Source organism: Panthera leo, chromosome A2, assembly GCF_018350215.1.
Source record: "Panthera leo isolate Ple1 chromosome A2, P.leo_Ple1_pat1.1, whole genome shotgun sequence".
NCBI classification, from domain to species: Eukaryota; Metazoa; Chordata; class Mammalia; order Carnivora; family Felidae; genus Panthera; species Panthera leo.
In genome coordinates, this window is record NC_056680.1 from 115516093 (window position 1) to 115542340 (window position 26248).

The 26248-nt window shown below is 35.0% G+C and overlaps 1 protein-coding gene and 1 pseudogene across 11 annotated transcripts in view; both read left to right on the forward strand.

The window, feature by feature from the left end:
- Nucleotides 1-25581, forward strand: part of PALS2 (protein associated with LIN7 2, MAGUK family member) — a 113654-nt gene extending 88073 nt beyond the window's left edge. For 7 of the 11 annotated variants that reach the window (XM_042920357.1, XM_042920385.1, XM_042920370.1 and 4 more), the window contains 3 exons: nt 10525-10727; nt 11725-11853; nt 18940-20898. In XM_042920357.1, coding sequence (XP_042776291.1) covers nt 10525-10727; nt 11725-11853; nt 18940-19116 — 509 coding nt within the window. In that variant the 3' untranslated portion in view covers nt 19117-20898. Of the gene's footprint in view, nt 1-10524; nt 10728-11724; nt 11854-18939; nt 20949-23463; nt 23529-24918 lie in introns of those variants that run through there. The other 4 variants (XR_006197359.1, XR_006197363.1, XR_006197364.1 and 1 more) reach the window with 4 other exon arrangements.
- Nucleotides 18168-18558, forward strand: LOC122208942 (annotated as a pseudogene).
- Nucleotides 25582-26248: the final 667 nt, after the last annotated feature.

Consider the following 26248-nt stretch of genomic DNA (forward strand, 5'->3'; position numbering starts at 1 on the left):
TTGTCAATGAATTTTCTAGTTTCTCTGCTTGCATCTAGTATGTTTTGAGGTTTAATTTTCAGTGAGTGATCTTAATGCTAAAACTTTTAGGGATTGGTTGGGAGAGTAATCGTGTACTATTTGTAATCCCTTTGGGGTAAGTCTTTGGATTCCATTGTAAGCACTTTATATCACTAAATTCAGACAAATACTGGTTAAATAGTTAAGAAAATAAAACTTCACTGTGACCAAAGTATTTTAAGTATTTTAAAGTGTTTTATTTTTCATTTTTGTCAAGTTAATACATGTACAGTATTTTAATCAAGTAGTTCTTAAAGATACGTAATAGATAAATTAACTTCCAGTCTTTGCTGTATTCCACCTTTAACCTACTTACCAGAAACAGTTGCTTTTCATGTTTGTTGCTATTTATTTGGTTAGTCTTCCACATTTCTTAATAATGTCACCATTCTGTAATATCTTGCATTATCCAGTATAGGCCTTATCTGTTGACTTGCTGACTCTTCCCAATATAAAAATAGGTCTAGTTTCAGTTCATTGCATTTTACTTTCTTGAACAGATTTTCTCTCCTTCCATCTAACAGTTGCTGGAATTCCTTTTTCCTTCCTGTCTTTACCTTGATTTTTTTGCATGTATGTGTATAAATTTGTTTTAAACCAAAGATTCATCCAGTAGGTCATGTTTATTTTCCTGGAGCTTCCTGTCTCAGGACCATAGGTCTTCCTGCTTCAATGAGGACTACGCACTCTCCATTCCGGCTGCCCCACTGTTAACACAGGAGAGCTTCCCTTTGTTGCTGTCCTGGGTTGACAGCAACCTTGTTTTGCTGGAGCACATCCTCTTGTTACTTCACAAGAAATGTGTATGAGGTATAATTTCTCTTTGTATTTGAAGATGTATATTTTCTGCCCTCTATTGATTGTTTAGCTGAGAATAGAAATTTTAGATTATAAAACTCAAAAGACATTACTCTTGAATCCACTTCTATTAAGTCCAGTGCCATCGTAATTCTTGTTCTTTCATACATGACTGATTCTTCTTTCACAGATATTCAGGGTCTTTTGTTTGTTTCATTCTGTTGTTTTTCAGTATTTTGAAATTTAATAATGCTGTGCCTTTGTGTGCATCTTTTCTTTTTATAATTTTTTTTAAATGTTTTATTTATTTTGAGGGAGAGAGAGAGAGTTGAGCAGAGGAGGGTCAGAGAGAGAGGGAGACACAGAATCCGAAGCAGACTCCAGGCTCTGAGCTGTCAGCACAGAGCCCGATGCCAAGCTCAAACTCATGAACCGCGAGATCATGACCTGAGCCCAAGTCGGACGCTCAACCGACTGAGCCACACAGGCGCCCCTGTGTGCATCTTTTTTTATTCATTGTGCTGATTATTAGTGGGTTCTTCAGACTAGAGACTCATGTCCCTCAATTCTGGGAAATTATTATTTCTTGGATGATTTCTCCATATTTTCTCTGTTCATGTTTTCTAGAATTTCTGTTAGTTGAATGTTGAACATCCTGGATTCATCTTCTCAATCTCTTTTATATCATGTTGTCTATCCCTTTATCTTTTTATTCTACTCTTTAAAAGATTACCTTGAGTTCTTTGTTCTGTTCCCTCAGTGTTTTATCACAAGTAATCATATTTTTCATTTTAGGATTTTCTATTTCTTGGTGGTTGTTTTTTCCACAGCATTGTCTGTTTGTATATCTCGTGTATCTCTAAGAATAGTAAATAGTGTATTCTTTTTTTAGGTTTTTTTTTTTTTTCTATAGGCTAAATTATCTCTGCTTTCCTCCAGGTTACTTTTTCTGCTTATGTTATGTTTGTGTGTGTTTTCCCTTTTATGCTAGAGGATTTTTTCTTTTAGGTACTGATCCTTGGATGTACATCCATACTTAAAAGTAAATGGGGGCGCCTGGGTGGCGCAGTCGGTTAAGCGTCCGACTTCAGCCAGGTCACGATCTCACGGTCCGTGAGTTCGAGCCCCGCGTCAGGCTCTGGGCTGATGGCTCAGAGCCTGGAGCCTGTTTCCGATTCTGTGTCTCCCTCTCTCTCTGTCCCTCCCCCGTTCATGCTCTGTCTCTCTCTGTCCCAAAAATAAATAAACGTTGAAAAAAAAAAAAAAAAAAAAAAAAAAAAAAAATAAATGTTAAAACTGATTGGAAGCTCTATATACTTGAGCAAGTCTTGGCAAATGGCTGAGCTTTATTTATGAGATGGGCAAGGAGACAACTGTATTGTCTGGGGAGTCAAAAAGTGGGCATAAGATATTTTTGGAGGGAGCTGTTAGATTTCTCCAGGGAAGAGTTTTCAGATATCCCTCTGCTGAGAGTGTTCTTTCACAAGATAAAGAGGGAGAGGATATGGATTGACCTGCTCCAAATGCACAATTATACCCCCAACTCAAATTTTTAGCTTCTTGCTTCAAAGTCCTCAATCTCTTCAGCGTTCTGGGGATAGCTCTGTAAACACTTTAGTTTATTCTTCTTTAATTTCTTTCAATAATATCAGTAATTTTCAGTGTACAAGTCTTATGCTGCTTTTGTCAGATTATTCCTAAGTATATTAATCTTTTTGACTCTATAATAAAAGCCATTTTCCTAATTTCCTTTTCAAATTGTTTATTACAAGTGTATAGAAATGCAGCTGATTTTTGTGCATTAGTTTTGTATCCCTTAACCTTGCTGAATTCATTTATTATAATTATTTTTTTGCAAATTTCTCGGGATTTTCTATACACAAGATTATGTCATCTGCAAATATAGTGTTCCTTATTACTCTAAACTGGCTGTCATTTATTTTTTTTTTTCTTGTCTAATTGCCCTGATTAGAATCTCTGCAGTATGGAATAGAAGTGGCAAAAATGGACATCCTTATTTTATTCATGATCTTAGAAGGATACCTCTTTCATCACTAAGTATGATGTTAGCTCTGGGTTTTTTGTAGATAACCTTCAGGTTGGAGAAATTCTCTTCTATTCCTAGTTTATAGATTTTTTTTTATCATGAGAAAGTACTGGATTTTACCAAATGTTTATTCTTTGTTTATTGAGACAATAATATGAGTTTTGTTTTTTAGTCTTTTACATTGTGTTCCTGTGGTAAATCCCAATTAGTTGTAGTGTATAATCCTTTTTATATGCTTCTAGAATCAGTTTGCTAGTATTTTGTTGAGTATTTGTGCACCTATATTCATAAGAGGTACTGGTCTCTAGATTTCATTTCTCATGACATTGGCTAATGTTGATAATTGTGCTAATGCTGGACTCATATACTGAGTTGGGAAGTGTTCTTTTTTCTTTTTTTTTTTTTTTTTTTTGGAAGAGTTTGTAAGGGATTAATGTTAATTCTTGTTTAAATGTTTCATAGACTTTACCTTGAAGCCATCCTGGGGTTATTTTTGTAGATTTTGACTACTGATTCAGTCTTGTTCTATGTTGTAGGTCTACTGAGATTTTCTATTTCTTTTTAATCAGTTTCAGAATTTCTGCAGCATCCATGGTAATACCCCCTCTTTTATTCCTGATTTCAGTAATTTGATTCCTCTCTCTTCTTTTCTTAGTTTTTCTAAAGGCTTATCACTTTTGGTGTTCTTTTCATAAAACCAACATTTGCTTTTGTTGATTTTCTGTATTGATTTTCTATCCTCTATTTCATTAATTTTTGTGATAGCCCTTATTCTTTCCTTCTTATTTTGGGTTTAGTTTGCTATTTTTTCATTTTCTTTGGGTAGAGGTTAGGTTATTGGGTTGAGCTCTTTTGAAGTAGGCATTTGCAGCTGTAAAGTTTCCTAGAAGCAGCTGCTTTGCTGCATCTCCCAATATTTGGTGTTGTGTTTTTGTTTTCAGTTATCTCAAAGTATTTTCTATTTACACTTGTGATTTCCTATTTGACCCATTGGTTGTTAAGGAGCATATTGTTTAATTTCCATGTATTTGTTAATTTCCTGAATTTCTTCTGTTACTGAATTCCAATTCATGCCATTGTGGTCAGAAAATAGTGTATGATTTCACTTTTTTTAAATTCATTGAGACTGGCTTTATAACCTCAGGTACAGTCTGTTTTGAAGAATGTTCCAGGTACTCTTGGGAACAATGTGTATTCTGCTATCTTTGGGTAGAGTGTTCTACAGATGTCTGTTATGTTTAGTTGGTTTATAGTATTATTTAAGCCTTTTATTTCCTTGTTGATCTTCTTCCTATTTGTTCTATCCATTATTCAAAGTGTGGTGTTGAAGTCTCCAAATATTATTGACTTAACTATTTCTCCCTTCAATTCTGTCAGTTTTTGCAGCATGTGTTTTGGGAAGTCTGTTGTTAGATGCATATATGTTTGTAATTTTTAAATTCTTTTGATGGATTCACACTTTTATCATTATAAAATGTTCTTTTTTGTCTCTAGTAACAGTCTTTGTCTTTAGGTTTATTTTGTGTGGCATATGTATAGGCATTCCAGGTCTATTTGTGTTATTGTTTGTATGGGGTATTTTTCCTTTTTTTTTTTTTTAACTTTCAACCTATTTGTGTCTTTGAATCTAAAATGTGTCTTTTGGAGACAGCATATAGTTGGATTATGGTTTTTGTTTATTTGTTTTAATCCATTCTGCCAGCCTCTGCCTTTTATTTGGAGTCTTTTATCCATTTAATGTAAATGATCCCCACTAGGAGTTCACCTGATTGTTTCCCTGTGATTAGGTTCTGGTCATGCATTATTGTTACTAGAAAAACAGAAGTCATGTTTTATTCTTCTCTGAACATCACATCTGGAGGTACATCTTGTCGATATGTCCCACTACTGATGATGTTAACTTTGATTATTGATTTAGGTGCTGTCTGATAGATTTCTTCACTGTAAAAGATAATTTTTCTCCCATTTGTTATTGATAAGTAATGTGTTCAAAAATACTTTGAAACTGTGTAAGTATTCTCCTCAGCAAACTTTTACCCAATTGTTTTAGCATCCATCAATAATTCATTAATTTAAAATCTTTTCCTGAATTTGGGGAAACAGCTATCAGTCCACTAAAATCCCTTCTCACATGGTTTGAATACACATTCATTTCCTAGTACCTTTGCAGTTAGGTCACCCGACTAATTTTTTCTGGCAAGCATATAACTAACTGGTTTGTTGGATGGCTGAGCTCTTTGGGAGCACAAACAGGAAAGAGCTTTATTTTCATCCAGTCACTGACTTCATACATGCACTATCAGATCTTCTTTCTCTCTTCTTTTCCTTCAGTCCCCTGGGAGATTCTATAACTTTCTAGTCACTTGCAGTTATGAGAATTATGTCATTTTGTCAAATAAGATTTTACTTTGGGTATGGAAGAAAAATAAGGCTACTCCAATTCAAAACTTCAGTGTTGCATCCAATTCACTATTTTTCCCTTCCTTACAGCTCATTCCTGACTCTTGGCTTAGGACCTACATTGGGAGGGGAAGGGTATAGTTTGTTCTATCATTCTCCCTTCATACCCTGCTCTGCTGTGTCTGGTTTTCAGGGTCAGGGCAGAAGAAGTGAGGATAAAAGGGCTGTCCTGTAAAATCTTGCCTTTTGGGGACTAGAGTTCTTTATGTCACAAATGTCTGAATACTCTTTTCTTCCTTGAGGCCTATTTGTAGCTAGGTTCTTTGGAGACTCTGTAAAGACCTCTCTACTTTGCAATTCCCTGGCCAGGCTATTATGATCTCCAGCTGTCCCCTTGAGACCCATGCCAAGCTCCATTCCTGTATCTCATATTCTCTTTTGCTTGGTTCTCTACCTTTCATTTTGTCTTTCTGTGCAGGATACCTTCAGAAAAGTTCAGGCCAGGCTATCTTTTGAATACACACACATCCCTACACACACAGCCCACAGGAAGCTCATTTCTGCTTTGCCAGACAGTGGGAGTACAAGTCGCTCCACTGCTACAATATGTCTCATGGGCTTTCACAATTCCCCAGGGAGAATCATTTTACCGTGGGGTAAAGGAGAAGAAAATAAAGCATTCTGCCCTGAACCTATGATTCATAATGTCAGTGACTTCTTTCTGAGTATATATTAGACAGAGGCAGGTGAGCAGATGATCCTAGGACCATGCTGGCCACTTTTTGGTAAACCCTGACAGAGGAAGGTGTAGATCCTTGGCATTGTAGCATCTATTTGGGACTTGAGGGATACTGCGAGACTACCAAAAAAAAAAAAAAAAAAAAAAAAAAAGTCTTATTCAGCATTTTGCTTATAAGTATTGAGAACACAATCAAACTAACTTCTAACCACAGAATTGTGACTATATTATTCACATAAAATTCACCTACTTTTTTCCCTACTTAACACACTTCTTTCTTTTCTTCAAACTCCTTACTTAAACTTATCATTCACAACTTTTTGTTCTTGTTGATCCCTTAGTGTGGAACACTGCCTCCCAGATCTTCAAATGCTTGAATTTTAGTTTTTATTCAGATCTCACCTTCTCAGAGGCCTTTACTGACCATTCAATCTAAAATAGCCTCCCCAGTACTTAGTGGTTGTGTTTTACACTTAAATTCTCATTTGACTGCTCACTGTCTCCACATTCAAGAATATGTCCCATGAGAACAGAGAGCTGCTCTGTCTTTTGTACTGCTGTAGACCCTAGAATAGGATCTAGCACATAGTATACACCCAACAAATACTTGATGAATGAAATTATATCATGAGCTTTTCCCCACAAGTCATTATATGTATGTATTATGTATGTGTGTGTATATATATACATATATACATGTACATATACATATATATGTATATATATACATATATATATGTATATGTATGTATATGTATATATGTATATATATATAGTAAATATTAATCCTACAACAACAACAAAATAAACCAGTTCGGAAATGGGCAAAGAATCTGAATAGAAATGTCTCCAAAGAAGATACACAAATGGCCAGTAAACACAGGAAAAAGATGCTGAACATCACTAATTATTAGGGAAATGCAAATCAAAACCCCATTGATATCCCACTTTATACTCATTAGGGGATGGAATTATGTATTTTTAAAAAACAGATAATAATAAGCACTGGCAAAGATGTAGAGATATGAGAATGTGTGTTTGTTACTGAGGAGACTGTAAAATGGTGTTACCTGCTGTGGAAAACAGTATAGCAGTTCCTCAGAAAAATAAACATAGAATTACCTTATGATCTAGCAGTTCAGCTTGTGGGAATATACCCAAAGGAATTGAAAGCAGGGAGTAAGATATTTGTACATGAATGTTCATAGCATTATTTACAATAACCAAAAGATAGCAATAGTGTAGATGTCCATCAGTGCATGAATGAGTAAACTAAGTGGTATATACGGACAGTGGAATATTATTCAGCCTTAAAAAAGAATGAAATTCTGATCCATGCTATCATATGGGTGAACCTTGAAAACATTATGCTGAAATAAGCCAGACACAAAAGGACAGATATTGTACAGTTCCATTTGTATGAGATACCTAGAATAATCAAATTCATAGAGACAGAAAGTGGAGTAGTAATTACCAGAGCCTAGGGGAGGGCATAATGGGAAGTCAGCGTTTAATGGACACAGAATTTCAGTTTGAGATGATGAAGATGTTCTGGAAATGGGTAGTGGTGATGATGGTTGTACAATAATGTGAATATAATTAATGCCACTAAATTGCACACTTAAAAATGGTTAAAATGATCAATTTTATGTTATGTCTATTTTACCCTGGTAAACCTAAAAGAATGTTAATAGCTTCTTAATATTCCAGCAAAGAAGTATACTGTTATTACCCATTTATATAGTTTGAGTAGTTATTTTTGTTATAAGAGATGATAAAATGTGTATACATAAATCTAAAATTTAAAGTTATTAGATAGATGGATAATTTTAATTTCTTGATTTCTTAGTGCCAAATTAATTTCCAGAAAGATGTATTTATTTTACCTTTCTTCAGACTGTTACTTTAGTAAAGTTTCAAATCTGAATTTTTATATAGAAAGATTTAAATATATCCATACATTAAGTTAACTCTCACTTCTTCATATAATGTAGGTGTGTTTTCTCTTAAAATCATTCACGTTTATATAGCATCTAGCTTAGTTTTGTTTTTTTGTTTTGTTTTTTGTTTTTCTTTTTACATCTCACAATCCACACAAAAAAGAAACACCAAAAAAATTATGACAAGTTTGCCTAATTCCTGGTATATAGTATTGTGCTGCATATTGTCAGGTGGTATGGACAAGAAAGTCTCATAGGGAAGGAGGTAAATGCTGGCATTATATTAAGTTGATTTTTCTTTATATATTAAATGATCCTAAAATAAAATAGAAAAAATTATTAATCTAGGGGGATGGGCTACCTTCTGAATCAAGTTTGCTCTTTAACATTGACATCTTGAGTTTAACAACACCAAAAATGTTACTTTGTTGATTGTTCTCTCATTTGAAGAGCTGTAAAAATTCAGAATTTTGCCATACAATTAAATTCTAAGAAATCACATTACTTGTTTGCTTAGTATATAAGCCTAAGGAATAATTTGTAGTAAAGTCACCCTGTTCTAATTTCTCTGTCCTGGGAATGGAAAGGAACTTAAATATGTGGCAGTATTGTTGCTGGCTTTTGTTAGATTTTTGTTTCTAGTTTTCACTAGAGAATGGGATTATAGTTAATATTTGCTTGTAAACTAAAAACATTTTGCCAAGAATTAAGATTCCCCCAACACATTGGAGGTGGCAATGGGGGCAATATATGCACCTATACATATTTATTTCAAGTAGTACATCCCCATATACGGTTTCACTGTAGAGCTTCACCCAAAAATAGTATTCTTCTAAAATTACATTCACAAATATTGAGCTAAGTCCTAGTATGTATTTATTTGGGGAGTTTAAAATTGCTTTAGAAGTTTTTTCATACTACCTTTGGTGAATAATTTCAGAAACCTTAGACGTCACATATTTTTTAATATGAAATGCCATCATAGCATCTTGAAGATCTTTAAGTTACTTTATAAATGCTCTCCACAGTTTTCTGGGATCATCACCTTCAAGGCTGAGCCGGAAAACAATGGGAGAAGAAAGGGAGTCCTGTTGTACTTAATGACCTCATTTATGAATTAGACCCTTATTATTGAGCTTGAATTTGAATTTCATTCTGTTCTTATCAAAGTTTTCTTGATGTGCTATGGGTATTATAAGTAGTCAAAGTACTGTCAACTTTTAATCTGGATTACTTTTTAATTACATGTGCTTGATGATCTCATCAGATAATCTACGTGTAAGTACTTGATTAGTAAAAGAATACTTTTTATATATAATCTAGCCAAAACTAGGTGAAGGCTAAACTGGAAAAATCACATACACACACTAACTCTGCATCTTTGCAATAGTTTTAAAGAGAATATCCTTTCCTAGGCTAGCCCAAGTTGCAAAGGAGTTTATATCCCTGGAAGTATTCAGAACTCTAAAATATCAAGCAAAAGCATCCTCTAAATTTTGACTTGGTCTATCCACTGTTATTCTCTCAGAAGAAAACACTTTAGGTTAAAGTAGAGTAAGTTAAGAGAACATAATAATATCAAGTGTTGGCTAGATCCACCACCGAGGTACAAAACAAACAATTAACATTTCAGATTATCAGTAAGCAGGAAGCCCAAAGAAAGGTTTGGTATTAGGGTGAGAAAGAGGATAGATAATTTGTGGGTAAAACTGCATTTCAGAAGATTGATAATACAAACTAAAAATAGAATTTTGCTCACTTGTTGGACACTCAATTAGGAAATGTTCAAGCGTAAAGAAAGAATATAATTGATATTCCTTAAGGAGAAGGGGAGTGCTGGTGGCAGCTAGAAAAGGTATTCGCCTACAATATACCTCATAGTTAGTAGGATTCATTATAATTAAGAATTTAAATTTAGGGCTCTGCTTCTAGGAAATAATTTTGAGTTTCAAGCTGACTTTATAAAGCACATTTTTTTGAATATAAATTGTGTATTGGGGACTACCTCTTTAAACAGTCTTGTAGGTCAAGGGGCAGCAAACTTTTTTTTTTTTACATTTATTTATTTTGAGAGAGAGTGACAGCAGGGGAGGGGCAGAGTGAGAGGGAGAGACAGAGAATCCCAAGCAGACTCCACATTGTCAGTGCAGAGCCTGCTGCAGGGCTTGAATCCATTAACCACAAGATCGTGACCTGAGCAGAAGTTGGACACTTAACCGACTGAGCCATCCAGGTACCCCATGGGTCAGCAAACTTCTTAATTCAAGGCCACATAGTAAATATTTTAGGCCTGGCAGGCCGTCTATTCTCTGTCACAAACTGCTACACAATTGTGAAATGAATGAAACCCTAGGTAATAAATGAGCCATGGCTGTGGTCTAATCAAATTTTATTCACAAAAATAAGAAGCAGAACAGATTTGGCCATAGGCCATAATTTGCCAAACCCTGCACTAAATGTAAAAATCCTAAGCTACCTGTGCATTTTAATCTCAATTTTAATACTTTGCATCTTTGCATAAATTCTCAACATTATTTTAGTTACTTCACGGAAACCAAGGGAAGATGAAAAAGATGGTCAGGCATATAAATTTGTGTCACGTTCTGAGATGGAAGCAGATATTAAAGCTGGAAAATATTTGGAACATGGGGAATATGAAGGAAATCTCTATGGAACAAAAATTGATTCTATTCTTGAAGTTGTCCAAACTGGACGAACTTGCATCTTGGATGTCAACCCACAAGTAAGCTGCATGGATTCCAAAACTGTTTTTAAAATTTTGATTTCTGTGGAGTTTTTTGTTTTTTGGGTTTTTTTTGTTTTGTTTTGTTTTATTTTCAAATTGTGAGGGTGGTGATAGAGAGCTTTATCATGCATCCACATGATAATTTCTGATCAATTCGCCAATAGAGGCTTGGATAGCAATAGAACTTGATAGTTTAGTATTTACTTACTTGCTCAAGTAATATATAAATGCATGTGTTAGGAAATGTTAATTTTAAATTTTCAACAAAGCTGCAACACAAAGAATAAAAGATTAAAGTCACACCCCTTCCCACCCAACACACATACTCGCACACAACAATCTCTTCATTCTCATTCCCTGTCTTTCTCACCGACCCCTTCCCACCCCTCCACATTCAACTCCACCTAACTTCCCTACTCAGAGATAATTATTTAGTTCAGTATATATCTTTGTCATTTTATATACCTTAAATACAGATATATCTATAATTTTAATGGGCTATTTTTTTATATAAATAGGAAATTCTATACAGATTCTTTAGTTTTTTTCATTAAACAGTATCTCTTGAAAATGTTTTCATATGAGTTACTGTAGAGCTTTTGTTTTTAGTTGTTTGTAATTGCTGCATAGTACAAATGTATATTAATTTATATACCACTCTCAATAAACACTGAGATTATTTCTGCTTTTTCAATATTAACAGAATTCTACAAATAACATATAAAGCATTTACATCATTCTTGATGATTTTTTAATTACTTTGCTTTGTTCAAAAGGATTAAAGAGTAATGTGACTGAGGTCAGAACATAGTTACTGGATCACTAAGAAAGTACTGTATGAAATCAAAAAGATAGAAGGGGGCAAGTATTAATTTACAGCCTTAATCCTTAGTGAGAGGGCAGATAGACTGATTATTTAGCATTTAGTATAAATTAAAGGATAACATAAATTCTAATCCCATCTAAGTTGGTTTGTAATTGTTCTTCTACACAGGCCTTGAAAGTGCTGAGGACATCCGAGTTCATGCCCTATGTTGTATTTATTGCTGCTCCAGAACTAGAGACGTTACGTGCCATGCACAAGGCAGTGGTGGATGCTGGCATCACTACTAAGCTTTTGACGGTAAGCAGTTCTTTTCAGGCTAACAATATTATTTTCTTCCTAAGATTTTTTCTGTTTTATTTTGGACACGTTTTATTCTAATCATATTCACGAAATAAATATATGATATATTACAGAATAAAAATTCATTCATGAGATGTCGCTAGGATTTGCGACAGTGTGGCTTTAGGGGCTCCTGGGTGGTTCAGTCGGTTAAGCATCTGACTTCAGCTCAGGTCATGATCTCATGGTTTGTGTGTTCGAGCCCCCCATCAGCTCTTTGCTGATAGCACAGAACCTGCTTTGGATCCTCTGTCTCCGCCCCCACACACACCCCGTGCCCCTCATGCCCCTCCCCCACTGGTTCTTTCTAAATAAACAAATAAGCTTTACATACATACATACATACATACATACATACATACATACATACATACATAAAACACAAGTTTGTTTCCTCTATGTAAATGAAAGGGAACAGTACTAAAATATTCATATTAATCCGTCTCTCATTTTACCAATGAGGAAAAGGCTCCAAGACCATTAACAAGCATATTCATCATAAGGTTTACTACTGGTAGTATGTTCTGACTTTTAGTTTTTGTTGCATGTTTTCTTTTGTTTTCCTTCTCTCTCTCTTCATATTATAGGAAACTTAAAATATATACAGAAGAGGGAAAAAAATGAACTCCCATATGCCCATCACCTAGCTTCAATAATACATGCCATTTGTGTTTTAATTAGACCTCTCTTCATTTCCTCCCTTACTTGGATTATTTTAAAGCAAATCTTTGATATGTCAGCAGTAAATATTTCAGTATCTATCTCTAAAACATAAAGGTTTTTTTAAACATAACCGTAACACCATTAACACAAAAAAATTAATAAGAGCAACTTTTTTTTTTTTTAATGGTTATTTGTTTTTGAGAGAGAGTGCGAGTGGGAGAGTGACAGAGAGAGAGAGAGAGAGGGAGACCGAGAATCCGAAGCAGGGTCCATACTGTCAGTGCAAAGCCTGATGTGGAGCTTGAACCCTCAAACCATGAGATCATGACCTGAGCTGAAGTTGGATGCTCAACCGACTGAGCCACCCAGGAGCCCTGAGAGCAACTTTTAATATCATCAAATATACCATCCATATTTGAATTTCTCCAAGAGTTAGAATTTTTTTACAGTTGATTTATTCAAATCAGATCCAAACAAGATCAACACATTTCATTTACTTGATGTCTTCTAAACTTCTTCCCCCCACCCACCCCTGCGGTTTAATCAAAAGATAACTGACTTACAATAAACTTTACGTACTAAAAGTGTACCATTTGGTAAGTCTGGGCATATGTATATACCCATAAAGCCATCACAGTCAGGATAATAGACATGTCCATTACCTCCAAAGATGCCCTTGTGCCCCTTCAGAATCCTTCCTTTCCACTGCATCTCTCTCTTCCCACACTGTTGCTGATAAGCCTTGAAATCATGTAGTGTTACTCTGCTTTGTTCTTTTTCAGGCTTCTCTATGTTTCTGCTTCACTTTTTGAATATCTGAAATATAGTAAGTGTTTTCATGTCCTTGTTTACTAATTCTGACATTTATGTCAGTTCTGGATCAGTTTTGACTTGAATGACTTTTCTTCTCACATTGGTCCTATTTTCCTGCTGCTTTCAGGCATCGTGAGCTTTGTTCTGAGATGCACTTGTTGGGAAACAGTTTGTTCCTTTCAGGTCTTGCTTTTAAAATGTGTTAGGTAGGACCAGAATAGTTCTTGATCTATGGGCAGTTATTGTTCACCTGTGAGGCAAGACCATTTGAGGGCTCTTCCGAGTGGCTTGTGCATCGAGGTTTTCTGTGCTGCCTGATGAGAAGAGGTCCTGTTCCTGGCTCAACTTGAGTACCTCTCATTTTTTCTGATGGTTCTTTGGCGGCCTCAGGTAGGTTTACACTGCCCTAATTGGTATATAGCTGAATGCTGGAAGGGGATGGGTCTTTGCAAGTCTCTGAAGTTCTCTCTCCATGCTGCTGTTCTGTTCAGGTATTCTGTCCTGAGAACTCTTGCCCCCTTGGTTTCCCTGGGCTCTCAGCTCTGTCCCAACTCAGAATGTTGGGTAGGCTCCTCCTGGGTTCTACCTTGTGTGCTGCAGCCTAGAAAGTCTTTCAAGACAGTAAGCTGGGGTGGTCATAGGGCTCATTTCATTTGTTTTCTGCTTCCTGAAATATCAGTCTTTTGTTGCCTCATGCATGAGGTCTTAAAAACTGCTTTTCTGTACATTCTGTCTGTTTTCATTGTGAGACAAGAGGGTTAGTCTAATATCTGTTACTACATCTTAGCTGGCAGTAGACATCACTTTATTCCGTTCTAATCTGTAAATTCTCACTGCTTCCCTCCCTCTCCTCTCTTGTAACCTTCTAATTTAGTTGTTCAAAAAATGAAGTCAGTTATTCTATAGAGTGCTCCAGAGTCTAGATTTTCACCAGTTCTGTCCCCATTGTGTCATTTCCCTCTATTCCTTGTATTTCCTGTGAACTGATGGATCAGATATAGGTTCACTTTTATTTCTCAAGAATAATTAATAAGTGATACTTCTTGTTTTGTTACATTATGAGGCATATTAAAGGTGCTCTTTTTGTGATAAGAATGCTCAGTGTGTTCAAATGTCCTTAGCCCAGTCTATGAAGTAGTAGCTTTTTACCTAATGATTTCAGCAAGTTTTATTCATCTTTGCCTGGATCACTTATTTTAGGGATTGTAAAATGGTAGTATTCAAAGTTTGTCATTCTTTATGAATTTATAAACTAGAGCTCTTCTAAGAAATAACTTTTCCTTATCAACTAGTTGATTACTCTGAAATAGAGTTCAAATAGGAAGGTCAGGGTATATGTTGATACTTTGCTTTTTATGGGTCACTTTTCAGAATAATGGATTTGTTCCTTAAGAGCCCCCAGAGGCAACAGGTGATCAAATAAGGGGGTTTTTTTTTTGTTTTTTTAGTTTGATTATGAGCACATGATATGAGTTTTTGATGTGGTTACTCTATCGCAGTTATTGTTCTTACTGATGCTCAAATTGCCCCATCTTTGACCAATAGGAGCTTATTCAAGTTGGCTCTTGAGACCTTATTTCATGAGCCCAATAGTCTCTGATAGCTTCCTTGCTATCTGGTATGACAGATATTCCAGGCTCCTCTTGTACATTTCCTTTTCTAGGCCAGGCATCAGCTGTTTCTTCAAGAAGCTCTGGTTCCTTTTAGGGTAAATGGTGTTTTAAGACCATAATACTAGGGGTGTACATTGTCACAAGATTGATCATTGTTTCTAGCTATACCTTTCAGGTAGACAGAGGTAGGATATATGTTTTTCTGTTGTATGTCTGAAGCAAACTATGTCACGAATTCATACTGAAACTTCCCATTCAAATTCAGAATTACAAGGTTTTTACTTAACCTCTTTTATATGTATATCTCCATTCCCCTACCCTGAGTATCCCAGTTCTCAAAAACACTGGGAATGTTAGACCTAAAATAATCATATAATTGCTCATTTACTTAATCACACAGTACACACACAGCAGTGTGAGAATAAGTATACTGACACTACGGGGTATGATTACCATAAACTGGTTTGTTTTTTTTTTTTTTTTGTCCTTAGGGTTTATCCCCTGAATATATACAGTCAAATCACTGTGTTTAAAGTCCCTTGAAATACTTCCTCTCTGTGTACTTAGTTATTACTCTTTTTTTAATGTTTATATATTTTGAGAGAGAGGGAAAAAGAGAATCCTAAGGAGGCTCCATGCTTAGCACAAGCCTGACACTAGGTTTGATCTCACCACTATAAGGTCATGACCTGAGCTGAAATCTAGTCAGGCACTTAACTGACAGAGCCACTTAGGTGCCTCTAGTTACCATTCATTTTGATGTTTAAATTGGCCTATGTTTAGCTCATGGGAATATTCAGTTTGTCTTCTGAGTCTTTTTAACACAACCCCAATAATCTTTGATGACTCTTTTCTTTCTAGTACAACAAACTGTTCCAGGTCTTACACATTTATTGGCCCGGACCTGGAACCAGCCATCCAAAATCCCTGGTTCCTTTTAGTGGGAAATGGTATTTAGAGACGATATAGGTACTAAAGTTGTGCATTGAACTTAGTTACTCATTATTTCTAGGCCTTTTTGGTGGCCAGATATAGGAAATATATTTTCCTTTTTCAGAAAACACACATCATTCGTTCAATTTGATGGTTCCAATTTAAACTTTACATTATTTTACTTCTTTGACTCTGTATTTGTCATTTTTCTTATGCTGAAAATATTGGTTCCTGATAACATAATTTCTTACTTTACATATAAACTGAGAACCTACTATGTATATAATTTCTGAGTAACAATATCAGTATTAATGTCAATAGTATGATTATTGAAAACTTTTAAGTTTTGGGCTTTTAAAAAAGTTGTTCCTAAGATCTATTCCAGTGGGTATTATTTAATTTTAACGTTACTGAAATAATTCCTTTCTGTGTAGTTAAACCATCAACTTAAAACACTGGTTTATTTCATTTTGCTTTTTATTTTCAGGTATTGTTCTTTTTTTCATGTGAATTTAATTCTGTTGTATCATTCTATACATTTAATAGTTCTAAGGTAAATCTTAACAGAAAAATCTAGCTTTTCTCTGTCCTCTACACGCCCACCTACAAAGGTAGCCATTTTCACTATTTGTTTTTAATATAAGCAAGTGTGTATATGTGTGTATCCTTTCTCCCCTATTTCTTACATAAAAAGTCGCTTATTATATACGGTAGTCTGCCTGCATTTTCCACCTACCAATATAGTCTAGAGATCCATCTGTATGTTGTACTCTGCTATTGTTACATGATTGTTATTGCCCAAAACAACCTTTTTTTTTTTTTTTTTAATGAACCAGATTGCTAGTGACTGTAATAGGTAAAAATTATTTTCAAGGTGAGTTGTGGCTGTACATCTATCATAAAAGATATTTTAGTTGTTTCAAACTGATTTAGAGATGTCAGTGATGTTAACTAAAATATAAGTAGTAGTGTCCCTAAGGCCTAGTTTGGAACCCATTTGTCTCTCTACACTTCCCTTTAGGTGTTTTTACCATTGGTAAAATGGTTTTATGTACCATTGTTACACTGATGATTCCTAGTTCATGTATAGGTAACCCAGGCCTCCGAGCTCTGACTTTTACCCATTGGTAAAATGGTTTTATGTACCATTGTTACATTGATGATTCCTAGTTCATGTATAGGTAATCCAGGCCGCCGAGCTCTGACTTGCATAACCTATCACTACTTAGCACTTAGATGTTACCCAAGACATCTTAAACTTAACATACACAAAGTAGAACATTTTCCCCCCAAAATTATGCTCTCCCTACTCCCACCCCCAACTTTGCATTTTCTACAATTACTTCTTCCACATCTTGATTCATTTTCCTCACTTTTCACATTCATAGCTAATATTGATGATTTTATCACCAAAATATATTTCCAGTCTGGTGTCATTTCCATCTCCTCTTTCTCCATCACAAGCCAGAGATGCCTTTCCATTGCATGTGGGTCCTCCAGGACCTAGCCTGTACTCATCTCCATGTTACCCCCACCCTTAGTCCCTCTGTCCATCCTGACCTTTCAGTATCTTAAAACACATCAGGGTCATTTCCCTCCTGGGTTTTTCATTGGTGTTTCCCCTGCTTGGAATGCTCTTTCCCCCCACTAGAGTTCTCAGGCTAAATGTCATTTACTCAGTGTCTTTGTAATCACTCTTTCTAAAGTAGAATTCTCAAAATTCTTTGTTCTTGGTTGGTTTCTTTTATAGTACTCATTACAACTTGGAAGTTTTTGTGTTTATTTGCCCTTTATCTGCCTCCTCCACTGGAGGGTAGGAACCCATTCTCTCTTATTCATTGTTCTATCTATAGATGATGAAATATAGTAGACACCTTAATAGAAACTCAATAAATATTTGAAGAACATATAGAAAAAATGTGAAATTTCATTTTTAAAGTTGCAATTTAATGAAAAGCTTCACTTGCTCATGCAGAACCCATTACTTATTTATTCTCCACATTATTCCAAAATATTTTACAAAATATAAACAATGCTAGCTACAGAAATAAATGTGTGTGTGAGTATATGTTGTTGGAGGTGGGAAACATGTGGTTAGTCTTCAAAATACATTTCGAAGATTCTCTTTCCTAGAATTAGGCAGCAGATTTGGCTTTGAGCTTAGAAGTCACTGCAGAATGGTTTCCATGATCTACAGAACCTGTAAGATAAAAATCTTTTGAACTCTTTCCACCATCTTTCTGTGCTGCCATATTGGTATACATGAATGTCCTGGCAGATGCTCTTAAGAGCATTAACAATGCTGAAAAGAGAGGCAAATGCCAGGTTCTTACTAGGCCATGCTCCAAAGTCATTATCCAGTTTCTAAACTGTGATGATGAAACGTGGTTACATTGGCAAATTTGAAATCATTCATGATCACAGAGCTGGGAAAGTTGTTACAAACCTCATAAGCAGGTTAAACAACTGTGGAGTTATCAGCCCCAGATTTTATGTACAACTCAAAGATCTAGAAAAATGGCAGAATAATCTCCTGTCCCACCAGTTTGGTTTCATTGTACTGACCACCTCAGCTGGCATGCAGGATCATGAAGAAGCAAGACAAAAACACAAAGGGAAAATTCTAGGATTCTTTTTCTAGGATGTCATACATATATTCAAATTAAAAAAAAAAAAATCATTTGAAGAGGATGCTATAGTTGTGCTAGAAACCTAAAATAATTATTTTATTACCTTAGATTTCACCCTATTATCAGCAGTTGTTTAATTAGGAATATTTTCCTAAGATCAGTGAAATAGAAGATAGAGAATACTCATAAAGCAAACATGAACTCTGCTGTAAAGACTAGGATATGAACATATGGTAATGTTTTTTTCAACACTATATAAATTAGATTTTGAGAATTAATATTAATCACCATAAATAAAAGTCCAATGTACTTAGTTCTTACATTCACTTTGGTGTTTGAGCAAGTAAATACACCTTATGATAGAAACATTTCCTTTTAACACTCTTTGACAGGACTCTGACTTGAAGAAAACCGTGGATGAAAGTGCACGAATTCAGAGAGCATACAACCACTATTTTGATTTGATCATCGTAAACGACAATCTAGACAAAGCCTTTGAAAAACTACAAACTGCCATAGAGAAGCTGAGAATGGAGCCACAGTGGGTCCCAATCAGCTGGGTTTACTGATGATTCACTAAGGTTCAGAATGGAAATAAAACTTTTTAAAAGTGACTGCAACAAATAAGCCTTCTACTGAGAAAATACATGCACAGGTAGACAATATCTGCCAAGTTTAGGCATTTTTATTGTGTAGATTGAAATACCAGTACACTATTCTGAATTTTTATATAAAATGTGGTTGGGAAGGTGTACTAATATATAATTTATCTTAATTTTTCTAACTTTTTATGGATAATATTTCTATTCATACCACATAAAGAAATGCGTTGAAGCATTTTGTATATGTTTTGATTTAGTACCCTTGCCTTTTTCATCAAAGGAATTTTCAAATCCTTCATTCTCATATTGGTCTCCCATTTTCACTGTGATAATGAATACTTGAAATAGTTTTGTAAAGCTGTCCTTTGGTTCAGTATCAACTAGTGAAGGGTCAGTTACTCTTAGGAAAAAATTGTAGTTATTGGTCTTCTTTCCTAATACAAGTTCTTACAGAAGCAGGACTGTAACGTCAGTGCCATCCAAGGCTGACATTGAAAGTCTGCTCAACACTACATGGCTTCATTATTTCAAAGATAGATGGCTATCCATTCTAATTTAAACAAATATATTGGTTTCTTTTCCCTTCATTTCTATCTTGAGGGGAAAAGTGAAGAGCAATAGTTGGCACTCTCATTTGTTGCCATGACAAGCTGATGCTTGAGTGAATGTGTCCCCAGCAAGCAAGGCCATGCAGGCTGAGAGAGTGCCTTATCCTGTAACACGTAAACTGACACAAAGTTGATTTATTTTCACATGTAGAAATTTGACAAAAATGAGCCTACTGCTTTCAACGGGTTTTCATTAGGATACGGTCAGCAAATGTATTATGCCTCTGCAAATTTTTTTGATGCTTTAAAATGCCTCTAAGTTTGCAAGTGGGGGATTTGGTGAAAATCAGTGTGCTTTTTTTGAAGTGGGATGTGATTGTTAGAATATTTGTTAAATCTGTTGTGTTTAGAACCAAATCCATTGAACAATTTATAAGATTTGCAAATAACTGTAAGCCGTTTCATCTATATGTAATATATACATTATATAATATGTACATTGTATGTATTATATAATATATATTAAAAAAGGTTTCATATATTGTTTTTACGTTTCTGTTAGGAAATGTACTTTTTTGTTTAATGATTAGGAAAACAAAACAGCTCCCCTCCTTTAGATGCGTTAACATACTCAGATTTTTAAGATTCATCTCCATTTGTATCTCCCTTTAGGATTCTTACATGGTATATATTCTTCCTCAAACATATTTAGAGATGTAGCTCATCATTAAACTAAGTTAGCCATGTTTTATATTGCTGCCAACTTTTCACAGGGACAGTATTCACACTTAAAAGGTTAGGTGCTTAAATATTAGTGGTCATCTTTGTCAGTGGTAGGCATTAGACACCTGGCTGTTGAATTTGTTTTCTTCTCAGCAAAGCTGTCACATGGAATGCCAGCCGGGAGCACTTAGAGGGAAGAGAAAATACATGGCAGTAAGCAGTATGCACACATTGCTTTAAATCTTTTTAACAATGAAACAACGCCCAAGTTGCTGTATGGTTAAGAGTGGAAATCTATAGGTATTTTTTTCTAGAATTTCATATCCAGAACACAAATTAATGTTCTTTGTCCTAGCATAGGACATCAGTGGCAAAATGGATCATACCCTTTTAATAACTTTGGTAACTTTTAAACGACGTATATTTACATCAGAATTCTGGCTTCTCAAAGCAACCTGAATCAAAGCACAGTGTCAAGGTAATATCTTATGACTTAATGTTTCAACACACTATAAATTTTAAGTTTCATTTTCATGTTCTCAGGAAATGTGCTGTCTTCTATGGTATGCCTTCATGCTGCTGCATGGAGCCTCTGTGAACAACTGTACGATCATCGTAACAGCACAAGTTTATCCACAAAAATATTTCAACTGTCTTGACATGATAGAGATGATTTTTACATCATATATATTTTTAGCTTTATCATCTAGCATAAAATGCATATTAGAAAATAGTCTATACTTAAAGGAATTATTTCTATTATAAATTGTATTCATGACTAATTAATACACACTTGATTCCCCATAATATAAAATGAAATAATGCTCTTTAGTTAATTTCAGTCAAGATGCCAGAGCTGAAGAGAATAAATTCAGAGAAGTTATTTCAGTCCAGATGCCAGAGCTGAAGAGAATAAATTCAGAGAAGTTCATTGTATCTCAATAGAGTCATTGAACTTGAAACTGAAGTCTCATCTGAGTCTGCAGGACCTGGCAGATCTCTGCTGGGGCAAGGAGTCCCAAGGGCCCCAGTAGTCTCCCAAGGCAACAAGAGTATAGTTGTAATCAAGGAAATGTGAATTTCTCTTGTGGGAAATATACAAAATAATGAGCTTTACCGAAGAGAAAATGGTTTAAAGTGATGCTGAACAACTGATAATAGTTAAAATACACATGCACCTGCATATACTTTTGGGAAACGTGCCAATACGTTAATGCACATGAGCATTCTTTGTAGACAGATGAATGTCCACATTCAGCATTCAGGGCATGACTATTTCCATACAACTAAATATTATGTATATATATATATATATATATATATTTTATTTTCAAATGTACAAATACCCATAGAATTGATGTTCCTGGGTAAGCCATATAACACTGTAACTAGTGGAATATATGCGATGCATTGCAAGTAGAGTTTCACTTTTGTTCTAGCCATGCCTTGATTATGCATTCTCTATTTCTGTTTGATATTTGGATAATATCAATCCAATACATCAGGACTTTGTTTACTTTTATCAATTCTAACTATACAATTGCTGAACATAGCTTTTTAAAATAGAAATCATAAGCCCATGAATGACTACAGCAATAGTAGCCTGAATCTAGATTCTAGAATCTAGTAAATTTACTTATAGTAACTTATAGGACAAGTTTTCTTTAAAAGAGCAAATTGATTAACACAAATTTAGAAAATAATGCAAATTAGCAATAAAATACAATAGGGTAGCATTATAGATTATGGCCAGATACTAACTGCTTTGACCATACTTTGTCAATGACAATAAAAGATGATCTTTGCTTTAACAATTCATTAAACTGCTACTTATTGTTAGGTAAAACAACAAGTGTCATAATCTAGTAATTGAGTTGATTTTCAAGATGGATAGCCATGGAGTTAGGTACAATTACTTTAAACTGGTAAATATTGAACATCAAGTTCTAAAAATTGGTCAAAATAGCGATCTACTTAACATTGTACTTTTATGACTTCTGAAACAACACTCCATTTTCCAGAAATCACAGGATAGGGAGCCAATAATTTTGTAGTAATGAATCTTTATACTAAATATGAAAAAAGAAATCCTGAACTTTTATGTACATATATAGGTCATTTTTTTAATGTCTCAGTCACCATATATATTACAATATATATACAGCCATATGTATAATATGTAAAACTTTCCCAAACTACATGAATAATAAAACTAAATGTGTTTACCCATGTAATTATAGCTAGTGTTCTTAAATGTTTACTCCCAAATTCTTAGACCTTCTGAAACTTTTTTTTTCATGTTGTTTTATAAGACTCTGGTTTTACCTTGAGGCAGATACTAATCTCCTTTTTGAAAAAAATGTATGATGAAATTCAGATCAGAAAATTATCACTATAACAATTTCCTTAAGGAAAAAGGACAGAGTTCTAAATGGCATTGTCTTGGGAAATACTTAAGCTTTCAAATGAATTTGTGATATGACTCAGATTTAGAGATTGGGGTAACTGCCCTCCTCTTCCAATGGATTTGCTGTGAAAATATCTGTGTAATAATATCTGCATTTTGAGTTTTGGGAGAAATTCAGTATTTTAAATAATGGCATTATTGTATATAGTACAAGTGAATATTCACAAACTTTCTTTTTTTTAATGTTTATTTATTTTTGAGAGAGAGCGCATGAGCGGGGGAAGAGCAGAGAGAGAGGGAGACACAGAATCCAAAGCAGGCTCCAGGCTCTGATCTCTCAGCACAGAGCCTGACACAGGCCTTGAACTCACAAACCGTGAGATTATGACCTGAGCCGAAGTCGGACGCTTAACTGACTGAGCCACCCAGGTGCCCCTATTATTCACAAACTTTTAAGAATACAACTAATAATTCAGTATATGAGTTTTTGAGTATACATTGCATATCTAAAGGAGATAACTCTTTAATTCTTTAAGGTAAGATGATTTTTAAATTTTTTGTTAGCTTCAAGTTTTATTCATTTTTAAATATTTCCCATCCATTATGTTACTTTTTTGTGTTCCTGGAATTATTTAGTGCACAGAATCAAAAATGAGTCTTTAACACAGTAAAAAGTGAAGGAACGATACCTCATTTCCAAGGTAAGAATTTTAAAGCATGGTTCTCTACCACTCCTGCAGTACATGGCAGTACTTTCTTTAAAATAATCTCTTTTGTTAAAAATAGAGATGGTGTACTTCTAGCTGAGATCCTAATTCTGATTCTTGACCACCTGACCTTTGATAAAATTTATATCTCCCTTTACTTTTAATATTCCACTAGTTAAATAAGGCTAGCTTAATATTTGTCTTCACCTTAAATTACAAGAAGCAATTTGTATCTCTGATATAATAAATGCTAGATTGGGAAAGCAGCTAGGCTGCTTTATCCATTTATTTTATGTATTCACTTATAGTGAGGTTGTTTACCATTTAGTTTTTTTTAAAAGTGCATCTCTTTCAGAGGTTACATAATGAATGGTACATACCATTCAAGAATCTTACCTCCGGTTTTAAAACAGCTCTGAGGTTGTAGTTCCAGCCTTGGAAGAGGGCCTTTTCTGCTCTCAGTGGCGTTGGTCAGGAGAGTCATTTAGTTTAGAATGCCACCTCTAAGTCCAAACCTTTAGCGAATTCTTGCTGTTACTCACAAAATTTAAGCAATCCAGTACTCTCTTACATCCAACCACATTCTAATCTTTTCCCCCCTTAAAGCTGCCCTACCTTAATTCTTATGGCTGAAATTTATCACTGCAGCCCTATTGTTTAGCCCATAGTATTAAGTTTAAAAGGCCTCTGTTTATTTATAGGGAGAAATGTTTAGCTAGACCCACTTAGTGGACCTTGAATCCGATATGAAGATATCTTAGTTGCATTCTTTCTCGTAGCTTCGTGGCTGTTGGCTGATAATGCTGTGCTGTGATGAATGTGACTTGCCTCCACATGCCAGTCAGCCAGAAGTGACAGTTCCTTCCCTTTTTTCCCCTACTAGTTTTTACTGTTTTCTAATTTCTAGCACAAACTGAATGAACACAGCTAATGTAAATGCCACTTAATACTTGGGAGAGCAGTTGACTCCATGCTTGTAAACCTGTCTTGAGTCCTACTGAATAGGTATTGTTGTTGCCACAAAGCAGAAGCTAAAAGGTCTGATCTTAAAAGTTGGACTGGATATTTTTGTTGTACTTTAGCCACAGCAAACTCTGGGGGCAGAAACATACAAATATGGTAGGCCATACCTGAAATTTAGCTTTCCTCCTATCAGTCAAGGTGGCCTGAGAGCTTGGAGGAAGTGGAAAAAAGCAGAGCACTCAAAACTCCTCAGCTATAAATTACCACTATTAAACCAGAAGTCATCACCAGTTAACATATGTGGGTTTTGTCTTATTCTGAAATAGGAGAGACGGGCAGTGGGACAAATAATGTTGCTTTGAAGACATAAAGCTTGTTCTGGTAAACGTGGTCCAAATGAGGAATGCCTTCATCTTTTCAGGTAGAACCAAATTTGAAGAATAGCTCATCTCATCTATAATTGAAATATAAGATAAATATTCCTTTTGGTTGTGTGTCCTCTTTGAAAAAGAACCACCAACTGCTGTTTCTTTGGTAATGTTGACTTTTAAGGAAGTGGGATTTAGGGTTTTGCTGGAGAAGAATGAGCACTAGGGTTCAGCAAAACAAGTGTAGTTTTCTGCATGTTGAGTTCTGTTAGAGCCCATGGTGAGTATTTGATGTGAAAACCTTGCTTTGGGGTCCCCCTCCCCATTTCAGTTTGGTATATCTCTATTTTGAACACAAATGCATGCTGTTTTTAACCTCTAGTCTTTGAAATGGTTGTAGAACTTTTTTTTTTTAACAGAAGACAAAATGCTTGTTAGCAACCTAAAAATAAAAGCTGAACAAGCTGCTTAAGTTTTCTAATGAAAAAGTTTAAAAATAAAATTTGATTGCTGCTGCTTTCCAAGTAATTGTATTATTCCTGTATAAAAGAAACATTACTGCTGTCCTTGTATAAATAAAATTTTCCTGCAGTACAATTAAGTATTGAGTTTTCAGAAACTGTCCCTATAAATTTTTTTTGCATATTTCCATATGCTGTCCAAACATGGGAGATTGTATATTCCAGGTAAACTATTTTTGTATATATAAAAATAAATAATATTGCAAAGAATGCAGTGTTTCATTTATAGGTAGAATTAAGGTTTAGAGGTAATACAGAGGATATCAGATTAGCTTTGGTAATTTCTTTTAAATGCTAATAATCTTTGTAAAAAGCCTGTAATAACATTGTTTTTCTCACCAAAATAAATATATAAATTTTTCACCTGCTTCTCTTCTTTAACAAGGAAACCCTAACTGTTGTTTCCTCTGTCCCAGCCCAAGTGATTTGGTGGCTTTCAAAGGTGATGTACTCAAGGAAAAAGAAACTGCAGACACAGGGAAGATTAAAATATAGGATCAAGAAAAGGCCTTTGTGCTTAGATAGTGTGAGATGCTAGGACCAGCCAAGCAAGAGAAGCCCCGGTGGGAAAGACAACGCCTGCTGGGGCACACAGCTCACTCCTGAGGCCTGCGGTGGAAAAGGGAGGTGGACCTGCCAGGCTGCCCAAGAGGTAGACGCATGACTGTGGGTGAGTGCATGAAGCCTGCTTCCAGAAAAGGTACTTTGCAACTCTTTCTCAAGCAAGTTTCTGGGATTCCCTACCTTGTACTTCAGAAACTGCTAGTCCAGTGTACTTCTCACTTCTATCGTTCATTCTTTCATCTTACGCTGCCAGTATTCTATCACTGCAGTAAAAATATTACCACAAATTTAGCAGCTT